Below are 12,134 nucleotides of genomic sequence, written 5' to 3' on the forward strand. Positions count from 1 at the left end.
ATACCCCTAGAAAAATTCCTTGAAGGTTTTTCCAAAATGGGGTCACTTTTGGTGGGTTTCCACTGTTTTGGTCCCTCCAGTGCATTGCAAATGCGACATGGCACCGAAAACCATTCCAGCAAAATCATAAATCCAAATGGCGCTCCTTCCCTTCTGAGCCCTGCTGTGGGTCCAAACAGCAGTTTATTACCACATATGGGGTATTGTCGTAATCGGGAGACATTGCTTTACAAATGTTGGGGTGCATTTTCTTCGTTATTCCTTGTAAATAATAAACATTTCTATGTTGTTTCAGAAAAAAAGTACATTTTAATTCTTACAGACTAATTTCAATATATTTAGCGAAAAACCTGTGTGGTCAAAATGCTAACTATACCCCTAGATAAATACCTTATGGGGTCTAGTTTTCTAAATGGGGTCGTTTATGGGGAGTTTCTATCGTTCTGGCAGCTCAAAGCCTCTCCAAATGTACAGTGGGGCCTAAAACATTTTCAAGCAAAATATGAGTCCTGAAAGCCTCCGGGTGCTCCCTTCCTTTTGGGTCCTGCCGTGTGTCCAGGCAGCACATTAGGGCCACAATGTTGGTATTTTTGAAAACAGGAGAAACAGGGTGATAGATTTTGTGGTGTGTTTCTTCATTCTCATGGTCGCTTTACAAAGAAATTGGTCTTCAAACTGATACTTTTATGAAAAAAAGTGAAATTATTTTTTTTTCACCTGCTATGTATTAAATTTAGCAAAAAACTGTGGGGTCAAAATACTTACTATACCCTTAGGTAAATACCTTAAGGGGTCTAGTTTTCTAAATGGGGTCATTTGTGGGGGTTTCCATCACTCTGAGACCTATGAGCCTCTGAAAACCTGGCTTGGTGCAGGAAAACAAAATGTACTTCAAAATTGATAAAATTATTATTCAATTTGTAAGTCCTCTAAATTGCTGAAAATGTATTTTATTTTTTCAAAAGTGCTGCCAAAATGGAGTAAAGAGATAGAAATATATATTTAATTAAAAAAATTGTACAGTATGTGTGTACATATGTGACATATTGCAGTTAAAAATAGGGGAAAATGGTAATTTTTACAAAATTTCTTCCATTTTTCTATTTTTTAATTAATTTCCGCAAATCGTATCAGTCTACTTTTACCACTAAAATAAAGTACAACATGTGACGAAAAAACAATGTCAGAATTACTTGGATATTCAAAACTTTCACAGAGTTATTCTCTGATAGTCAAACATACCAGATTTGACAAATCTGGCTTGGTCATTAAGGTACAAACATGCCCGGTCATTAAGGGGTTAAAGGGAATGTGTTGCCAGAAAAACATGTTGTTTTTTTTTTAATTAAACATTTAGTGTGTAGGTGATTAAAAATTGTTCACATTTTTTTATTTTTTTTCACGAGTCAGGAAATATTATAAATTAGATTCTAATTTGTAATATTTCCCATCGCTGGTCACTAGATGGAGCTATTCCCAAAATTGCAGCATTGCAAAATTGGGTAAAAAGCCCTCGCTCTAGTGAGCTCTCAGCATCCCCCCCTCCTTTATCCTGGCTAGTGCCGGGATAAACGAGGGGTTTGAACGGTCTAACCTCCTACACTGTGTGTCGCCATTTTTTGAGCTAACACACAGTGTAGTAGGTTTACATACAGTAGTAAACGTACACAAACACGAACATACATTGAAATCTCTTACCTGCTCCTGCCGCTGCGGCTCCCTCCGGCCCGTCCGCTCCGTCTGATGCCGCTGGTCCAAGTGCACAAGTCCGGAAGCCGCGACCGGAAGTAATAATCTTACTGTCCGGCTGCGACTTCCGGTCCACAGGAAAATGGCGCCGGACGGCGCCAATTTTAAATTGGACTGTGTGGGAGCGGCGCATGCGCAGTTCCCACACAGACGGCGTACATGTTAGTGGATGGAACGGGCCCCGTTCGCAGTCCCTATGGGACTGTGGCTGCCGTATTCCATGTCTGTATGTGTCGTTAATCGACACATACAGAAATGGAAAAAAAAATGGCAGCCCCCATAGGGAAGAAAAAGTGTAAAAATAAGAAAAAGTAAAACACAAACACACAAATAAATATAAACGTTTTTAATAAAGCACTAACATCTTTAACATATTAAAAAAAAAATTCTGATGACACTGTTCCTTTAAGTCTGGACGGAGCTCGTGAGCGCACCCTGGTGGTCACTGTGGAACAGGACGGCCGTATGTGCAGACATCCAAGGCAGACCCAGCAGCACAGGGTTAACGGCCTTGGACAGGACATAGAACTGTAGAAGTTCAGAGTGGAGTGCCCCTACTTGGAGCCTCAGCGGCTTGGTCACAGCTATAACTGGGTCTGGCAGAGGTAGTCCATTTACTGATGCAACCATCAACTGTCTCTCTAGAGGGCTAGTGGGTAATTGGAGAAGGTCCACCACGTCTCTACAAATGAAATTAGCAGCGGATCCAGAGTCCAGATACGCAGAGACCTGATGCATTTTCTCACCGGACACTATGGTCACGGGTATGAACAACTTAGACGGGAGTCCTTCTTTACCCAAGGTTGTCTTTCCTACCAACCCTAGGCTTTGGGGCTTTTGGGGGCACAGACTCATAAGATGGCCTCCGAGACCGCAATAAAGACAGAGTCCCGAAGTGCGTCTGCGTTGTCTCTCCTGGGTAGATAGCTTACATTGGTCCATCCTCACAGACTCCTGAGGGGGATCGGCATCTGAGGACGGCAGGGGTTGCTGCAAGGTAGGGGCCAGACTAGGAAGGGCTCCTTCCCGACAAACCTCTTGGAGTCGTTCTCTGAGCCTTCTATCAATCCGGGCAGCTAGGAGGATGAGGTCATCCAGGGTAGACGGAAGGTCTCGAGCGGCAAGTTCGTCTTTAATCTTAGCAGACAGTCCATGCCAGAATGTAGCCACCAGGGCCTCACTGTTCCACAACAGTTCTCCCGCCAGGGTGCGGAAGTGGATGGTGTACTCGCCCAGAGAGATGTCTCCTTGGCGTAGGTTCAGCAAGGAAGCCGCAGCAGAGAAGACTCGTCCAGGCTCCTCAAACACCGTGCGAAATGTCCGGAGGAACCCCTGGAAGTCACGGGTCTCTGGTCCTTGTCTCTCCGAAATAGGGTTCACCCATGCAAGGGCCTTGCCAGTAAGAAGAGAGATGATGAAAGCGACCCTTGCGCCATCAGACGAAAATGCCCTTGAATACAGGCTGAAGTGGATCTGGCACTGGTTCAAAAATCCATGACAGGTACTTGCGTCTCCATCAAAGCGGTCAGGAAGTGGCAAAGAAAAACAAGGATCAAGACTGACAGGAGGTGTAGTCTGAGGAACAGTACTGCCAGGAGGTGTAGTAGGAGGAACGGCAGCTCGTGCCTCTTGCCGACGTGCGAGGATGTTCAAGGCCTGTAGGAGTTGGTCCTGTCGAGACTGGAGGTCTAGCATATCCGCCCGCATCTCTTGTGACGTCGTCATGGTCTTGGATCGACCAGCGGGGTCCATGGCCTGAGCGTACTGTCACGTTGGGTTCGTGGACTCACTGGGCTGTACCACCTTGGCGGTATGGCAGCAGGCCAACAGGGTGTAGGTTGCAGTTCACAGTTCGTATACGGTACCTGTGGCAGCTCGGACAGTAGCAAGGCAGGCTCGGCTGGGACTAGGCAGCGGGTAGACGTCAGGCGTGGAGAAGCAGGACAGGCGTAGGTACAGCACAGCATGACTACAGAACAGCACGGCACTAGAACAGGATAGCACAGGATACAGGAACACTGGAACTGGAAACCACTGGGAGACCATTTGCTAGACAAACTAGGATATGACAAACAATACTTAGGCATTGGAGGATGGGGCTGGGACCTTCTTATAGCCCAGGGAGCTCTGGGAGCAATCAGTTCAATCTCCCACATGCGTGCGCTTTGGCTTCTTAAGTCTGGACTGAGCGTGCGAGCGCACCCTGATGGTCACTGTGGAACAGGACGGCCGTATGTGCAGACATCTCTGGAGAGAAGGGTGTCGACTGGATGTTACAGTATCCTGTATACAGAGCAGCTGTATCTAGTGCTGAAACCTGTATCTGTCAGGTCGACGTCACTTTCGGGTTCAGTGACAGTGGGTCCTACATTATGAACTTAGATGTGATCGATAACAGGAGGATATCTAGGATTTCCTAAAAAAGGCTTCTTTAAAGAACTTCTGTGTGGTAGGGGTGCAACTTTGTGTTCCATCACTACCCTACTGTGTGAGTACACCTTGGTGTTTTTTTCTCCATTGACACCACTGGTCAAAATTTCTACCTACCCCAAAAAAAAAAAAGTTCCATTCTGTACATTTGTGTTTTTTTTTTGCTTCCGGCAAAACGACGGATCCGGTGCACAAAGTAACCAAACGGAAACCACGGGCGCTGGCTCCGTCACCATTGAAATCAATGGTGATGGAAACACAGTTTGTGTCTGCTCAGGGTCCCGTTCTGACGGAAATCTCAGACGGAACGTCAGAACGGGAACCCAACGCAGATGTGAACAGAGCCCTAGATGGGGGGAGACATTTTCACATGCATATTTGCCCTCCTCCCATCTCACTCCCTGTTCCTTCCTCACAAGCCTCGTATGGGAACTAAAGTCAAAGATAGCTCAACTTAGAAACATAAACACCTGTCTTAAAGGAGCAATGACTTTCTTATTCATTACAAAAGAAACAAGATGGGGACTCCAGACAAGGCTGCTGCAAAAAATGAAATCATTGAAACATTATTTTAATCACTTTCACAGTGGGAACCTGGCTTTAGGGTATATTCACACTCTGCAGATTTCTGCACGGCCTATTTAGATGAATCGGACAGTCTCCGAAATTTCTGCAACAAATCTTACGTATGTGTGAATATACCCTTAGCTAATACTCTGTGGATTTGTAAAATAATTCTCGATGGAGCTCCATTATATTCAGTGCGGGATCAGCTCCAATAATGAACATGCTGAAGACTTTGATATCCCTGGCATCAGGGGCGTAACTAGGAAAGACTGGGCTCCATAGCAAACTTTTGACTGGGCCCCCCCTCCCCAGGGTGTCACACAACCCCCCCTTGTAGATAGTGCCTTTTTTACAGACCCCCCTGTAGATAACGCCATACATCCCCCTCTGTAGATAACGCCATACAGCCCCCTGTAGATTAAGCCATACAGCCCCCCTGTAGATAACGCCATACAGCCCCCTGTAGATAACGCCATACAGCCCACCCTGTAGATAACGGCATACAGCCCCCTGTAGATAACGCCATACAGAGTCCCCCCTGTAGATAACGCCATACAGCCCCCTTTGTAGATATCTACAGAGGGGGCTGTATGGCGTTATCTACAAAGGGGGCAGTATGGCGTTATCTACAGAGGGGGCTGTATGGTACTAACGCCATACAGCCCCCACTGTAGAGAACGCCATACAGCCCACACTGTAGAGAACGCCATACAGCCCCCCCCTGTAGAGAACGCCATAAAGCCCGCCCTGTAGAGAACGGCGTAGGTAACGCTATACAGCCCCCCTGTAGGTAACGCTATACAGCCCCCCCCCTGTAGGTAACGCTATGCAGCCCCAACCCCCCAAAAAATCAGACCTACAGTGTGTCCTACAAAAGACATGTATCCCCTATCCTATCCTGTGGATACATGTGTGATCGCTGGCATTGATAGGGAAAGTCCCCCGAAGTTCTCCATGACTAACCTCTGACTTCCGGCGTCTGCGCAGCTCAATAAAAATGAAAGGAGCGCTGGTCACGCATGCGCACAAGCACGACCGGCGCTCCATTCATTTCTACGGAGCTGCCGACACAGACCCAGGAAGTCCGAGGTTTGTGATGGAGAACTTCAGGGGACTTTCGGTCCCCCGTTCTCCCTATAAATGCCAGCGATCACACATGAATCCCGTATCCTGTGGATAGGGGATACATGTCTTTTGTTTAATGGCAGAGCGGGGAGATACCTCCCTGCTCTGCCGTAGTGTTCAGTGGCGTCGCGCTGTAGCAGCCATAACGGCTGCTAGCGGAGCCTCCGGCCATGGTGGGGGCCCGTGCCAGCGGGCGACATGGGCCCCCTCATGACGCGGGCCCCGTAGCACCCGCTACGGTGGTAGTTACGCCACTGCCTGGCATGTTCATTTTTTTCGAAGCATGTGAACATGGTATAACATTCCAATTCATATACATTGCTGGTGGAATGGTAGCAGATTCTGTCAGGATTTAGGTACGAAATCCAAGCCTAAATCCTGTCAGAATTCACAATGCGTTAACATTCCAAAAACTAGGTCGTAGATGAACTTCACGAGGTTTGTAGGTGTTGGAATGCGTTGCACATGGGCTTTAGGACTGTGTTCAGCGTGAACTCCATATTTTCAATGTTCTTATGGCCGGAAAACAATGTAAATACATTGATAATATGTCATGTTATTAACACAATTCCCCATATTTCCTATACTGGTAAGGTTTCACTAGTCTCACACCGGCAGTGTGACATTATACAACTGCTACGACGCTGTTACAATCACTTTAGGCCACCAGGGGGCGCCATAACACCAAGTTAAGAAAACAGGCGCTGCAGCGTTGATAGCTCGAACCGACTGCTCCTTTCTACTCCCCCAGAAGAGCACAATGAGGGCGGTAATCCAAAGGGTGACTAAAGCAAGTGTCACTGGTAAGTGCTGGGTACTAGCCTGGGAGATACGGCACGTTGACGTGATGGCTGCTGCCTGCTGGAGACGAGCACAGGGAAGAGTTCAGTTACTACAAGAAGTCATCATAGAGTCTCCTCCCAATGCAGTGCGGTAGGAACCGGCTCTGCACGGAACTTCCGGCAGTCACAGTGATATGGAGGCTGTGTGCCGGTGGCAGCCTATGTCCCCACAAATGTGGAGCCATGTCCCCACAAATGTGGAGCCTTTTCCCGTGCAGAGCACTGATGTCATTCTTTCATTCAAGCATTGCATTTCCCTCTAACATAAAAAAAATAATCACCTGTTTTTTTCAACCACAAGCTATTTCTGCTCCTGGGAAAGCTGTGTAAACTCCCACATGAACACCATTATTGGACCCACAGAGGTTGTCCCCATCTCTCCTGCAGTTTTAAACAACATGCAGTATGTGACTAATTGTGCAGTGACAACCGAGCAGATTTGCCTTTCAGGAGTTTGGGAATGCTGGGTGAGAAGTAATAGGCTACGTGCACATGTTGCAATGGAACTTAAGGCCTCATTCACACGAGCGTGTCCGATTTGCGTGTGCAAAAAACGGGCTGTGTCTCACGCATATGACTCTGTATAGCGTCAGTGTGGCATCCGTTTTTCTTGTTCGTGTTTCTCTGCAAGCAACTGATGTCGTCCATGCGCTGTCCGTGTTTTCACGCACCCATTGACTTCAATGGGCGTCGAAGTCTGCAAAAACAGACCAGAATAGGTCACGTGGTGAGTTTCACACGAAGGACACGCTGTGTGATAAGTCTCATTGAATTGGTCAGTGTGCTGTCAGTTATTTAATGCTTGTGTGAATAAGTCCTAAGGGAGCTGTACTGTTAGCCATCTTGGTTGTCGTCCAGCTTTTACAACAAGAACAGAACTTGTGACAAGGTGGATGACTAAAGAATTTTGGGGCAGGTTGCTTCTCTGTGGTAATATACTGGTAGAATTGCTGCCCCGCTGCCGGTATCCAACAACCCCGTGTTATGTCTCGGCTACAGTGACGTTTTGTCCGTAGTGAGGTAATGTCACACAAGAACGTTTAGACAATACATCACTGCATCCTAGATTTTGGGGGACAGAGAAGGGATCCTAACCGCACAGCTGTCAATGGGGTTGTCCTAATTGGAAACCAATAGCAATTATCGGTTCTTGCCGTGGGAAGCTTCCGAGGGCCCTCACCTTTAGGGCTTATTCAGACGAACAAGTTGACACCATTTTTCGCCAAGCAGAAAAAATCTGCCTCAAAATTCCTTCAGGAATTTTTGGAAGCAGATTTTGAATTGCAATCTTTATTTTACGCCTTTTTGTCACGTTTTCTTTTAGGCCTTCTTTACATTTTTTTCTTTAGGTGGCTCTTTAATCGAGCAAATGCAAAAATCGCGGGCGGTTTTTGGTAAAAAAAAAATGCTCCAAATGAACGGCGTGTTATTTTTCTGCCTCCCATTGATTTCAATGTAGGTTTAGGGAATGTGCACATGACCTCTTTTCAGACGTAATGGAGGCTTTTTACGCCTGAAAAAACGCCCCTAATACGCCTACAAACATCTGCTCATTGCTTTCAATGGGAATTACGATGTTCTGTTCCCACGAGCCTTTATTTTACGCTTCGCTGTCAAAAAACGGAGCGTAAAAAGAAGTAGCATGTCACTTCTTGAGGCGTTTTTTGGAGCTGATTTTCCATTGAACACTATGGCTGGGTTCACACGAGCATGTTACGTCCGTAATGGACGGAACGTATTTCGGCCGCAAGTCCAGGACCGAACACACTGCAGGGAGCCGGGCTCCTAGCATCATAGTTATGTACGACGCTAGGAGTCCCTGCCTCGCTGCAGGACAACTGTCCCGTACTGTAATCAGGTTTTCAGTACGGGACAGTAGTTTCACGGAGAGGCAGGGACTCCTAGCATCGTACATAACTATGATGCTAGGAGCCCGGCTCCCTGCAGTGTGTTCGGTCCGGGACTTGCGGCCGAAATACGTTCTATTCATTACGGACGTAACGTGCTCGTGTGAACCCAGCCTTAGAAAAACGCCTCAAAAAATGTCTGAAAAGAAGCCTCAAAAGAAGCTCCAAATTTCATTCTCAGCTTCAAAAACACCTGAAAATCAGAGGCTGTTTTCTCTGAAATCAGCTCCGTATTTTTGAGACGTTTTTTGTTAAGCGTGTGAACATACCCTTAGTGGTGGAAACTGCTCTAAGATAGGGCATGACACTTTTTTTATTTTTTCACTGTATGCGGTCAAAAACTTCCCAGGGGTACTTTTGACACTGATTCCAACGCGGTTTCCGCCTCAAAATCTGTGCCAAAAAATGCTGTGTGAGCTGGGCCTTAAACTGCAACAGGAATGTAGTATTACATGGCACCCATTCAAATGCGTGTCATACTGCTGTAAAAAAATAATTTCCCAATTTTTTTTGCATATTTGTCAAACTACTTTTAAAACTAGACAAAGATATACAAAATGTTATTTTTATGCATTGAAGGAGAAATGCAGTTCAGCCCTACCTGGCCCTTTGTGAAATAGTAATTGCCCCTTAGCTATTAAATCAACCAGTTAACCCCTTCCCGCTCCTTGACGTACTATTACGTCATGGCAGCTGTATCGTTCGCGCTCCATGCCGTAATAGTACGTCTCGGGAGTAACGGCCGTTTCGGCCGTCCTCCCGACACATACAGGAGCTGTGACGCTGCTGTCTTGTTCAGCAGCTGTCACAGCTCCTACAGCGGGGACCGATCGCTGTGTCCCCGCTGATTAACCCCTTAAAAGCCGCGTTCTATAGAGATCGCGGCTTTTTAGGGGTTAAGCTGCCATCGCCGGCCTGCTACGCGATAGCGGCCGGCGATGGTGACTATGGCAACCGGACACCAAACAATGGCGTCCGGCTATGCCATAGACGGAAGCCTAGTGGGTCCTGACAACGTCAGGACCCACTATGCTTGCTGTCAGTGAGTAGCTGACAGTTCTAATACACTGCACTACGCATGTAGTGCAGTGTATTAGAATAGCGATCAGGGCCTCCTGCCCTCATGTCCCCTAGTGGGACAAAGTAATAAAGTAAAAAAAAAGTTAAAAAAAGATGTGTAAAAATAAGAAAATAAAAGTTTTAAAAGTAATAAAAGTAAAAGTCCCACTTTTTCCCTTATCAGGCCTTTATTATTAATAAAAATATATAAACAAACAAATAAACTATACATAATTGGTATCGCCGCGTCCGTAACGGCCTGAACTACAAAATTATTTTGTTATTTATCCCGCACGGTGAACGCCGTAAAAAAAAATATTAATAAACCGTACCACAATCACAATTGTTTGGTCACTTCACCTCCCAAAAAATGGAATAAAAAGAGATCAAAAAGTCGCATGTACCTAAAAATGGTACTGATGGAAAATACAGTTCGTTACGCAAAAAATAAGTCCTCGCACGGCTTTATTGATTGAAAAATAAAAACGTTCTGGCTCTTAGAATAAGGTAACACAAAAAGTGAATGATTGTTTACAAAACGTATTTTATTGTGCAAACGCCATAAGACATCAAAAAAAACTATAAACATCTGGTATCGCCGTAATCGTATCGCCCCGCAGAATAAAGTTAATATATCATTTATAGCGCACGGTGAACGCTGTAAAAAAAAAAGTATACAAAAACAATAGTAGAATTGCTGTTTATTAGTCACCACGCCACCTAAAAATGGAATAAAAACTGATCAAAAAGCCGCATGCACCCCATGAAAACTACAATGGATTCCTCAAGGGGTCTAGTTTCCAAATTGGGGTCACTTTTGGGGGGTTTCCAATGTTTTGGCACCACAAGACCTCTTCAAACCGGACATGGTGCCTAATAAAAAAGAGGGCTCAAAATCCGCTAGGTGCTCCTTTGCTTCGGAGGCCGGTGCTTCAGTCCATTACCGCCCGAGGGCAACATGTGGGATATTTCTCTAAACTGCAGAATCTGGGCAATAAGTATTGAGTTGCGTTTCTCTGATAAATCCTTTTGTGTTATAAAAAAAATGGTATAAAAAGAGTAAATTTCACCTCTACTTTGCTCTAAATTTCTGTGAAACACCTAAAGGGTTCATAAACTTTCTAAATGCTGTTGTGAATACTTTGAGGGGTCTAGTTTCTAAAATGGGGTGTTTGATAGGGGTTTCTAATATATGGGCCCCTCAAAGCAACTTCAGAAATGAACTGGAACCTAAAAAAATAAATAAATGAGGCAATACTTCGCTTCTTACATTATACTGATAATGAGCCGTGCCCACTCCGAGATGACCCCAGTTTTGACCGTTTGTATAAACGGAGACCCCTATTAGACCGTTCCAGTGCCCGGTTTTCCCAAGCATACACCCCCGAGAAGTGTTTTTCTATTGATGAGTCCCTGGTACATTTTAAAGGGAGGGTTCAATTCCGCCAGTACCTGCCAGGTAAGAGGGCAAGGTATGGCGTGAAGATGTATAAGCTGTGCGAGAGTGCATCAGGGTATACCTACAGGTTTAGGATATATGAAGGAAAGGCCACCCCCAAACCAGACTGCATCCTGGACTACAATAGGTACATGGGAGGGATGGACTTGTCAAATCAAGTCCTGAAGCCCTACAGCGCCATGCGGTGTAGTATAAGAAGCTGGCCGGGCACATCATACAGATGGCTTTGTACAATGCGTATGTGCTACGTCGATGTGCAGGCCAGAGGGGAACTTTCCTGGAATTTCAAGATCTAATCTTTAGGGACCAGGAAGGGGGGGCGCATCGTACCAGGGCAACACTTTCCAGGAGAAGGTCCCCAAACCGGTGGAAAGGGAAAGAGTCAAAAGAGGTGCAGAGTCTGCTATAAGAGGGGGATAAGGAAGAACACAATATACCAATGTGACACGTGTCCCGAAAAACCAGGGCTCTGTATAAAAGATTGTTTTAAAATGTATCATACATCCCTTGATTTTCAATTTACCCTGATGCACTCCGCACAGCTTACCCCCCTCATCTTTCCCTTCTGAGCCCTGCCGTATGCCCAGGCAGCTGATAACAGCCACATGTAGGGTATTGTCGTACCCAGGAGAACCCACATTACAATTTAAGGGGTGTATATCTCCGGTGGCGCATGCTGGGCACACTATTGGACACTGAAATGGCATATACATATATAAAATTGCAAATCTCACACTGCACCATCTGCTGCGCATTATCTTTTACACAGTACCTGTGGGGTCAAAATGCTCACTACACCTCTAGATGAATGTCTTAAGGGGTGTAGTTTTTAAAATGGGGTCACTTCTCGGGGGTTTCAACTGTACTGGTACCTCAGGGGCTTCTGCACACATGACTTAGCACCAGAAAAGCTCCAGTAGGCCAAATGGTGGTCCTTTCCTTCTGAGCCCTCCCATGGGCCCAAAGGGCAGTTTATCACCACAAATGGGGTATTGC

The 12,134-nt window shown here is 45.9% G+C and overlaps 1 protein-coding gene across 3 annotated transcripts in view; it reads left to right on the plus strand.

Annotated features, from left to right (window-relative positions):
• The first annotated feature begins 6,558 nt into the window (after positions 1–6,558).
• The window catches only part of DTD1 (D-aminoacyl-tRNA deacylase 1), a 130,948-nt gene continuing 125,372 nt past the window's right edge, over positions 6,559–12,134 (plus strand). For all 3 annotated transcript variants that reach the window (XR_012883601.1, XR_012883600.1, XM_075864493.1), the window contains exon 1: positions 6,559–6,674. Coding sequence is in view for 1 of the 3 variants with exons in the window: in XM_075864493.1 (XP_075720608.1) it covers positions 6,632–6,674 (43 nt within the window). In the remaining 2 variants the exon portion in view is untranslated. The remainder of the gene's footprint in view (positions 6,675–12,134) is intronic.

Source organism: Rhinoderma darwinii, chromosome 4 (assembly GCF_050947455.1).
Source record: "Rhinoderma darwinii isolate aRhiDar2 chromosome 4, aRhiDar2.hap1, whole genome shotgun sequence".
In the NCBI taxonomy this organism is placed as follows: domain Eukaryota; kingdom Metazoa; phylum Chordata; class Amphibia; order Anura; family Rhinodermatidae; genus Rhinoderma; species Rhinoderma darwinii.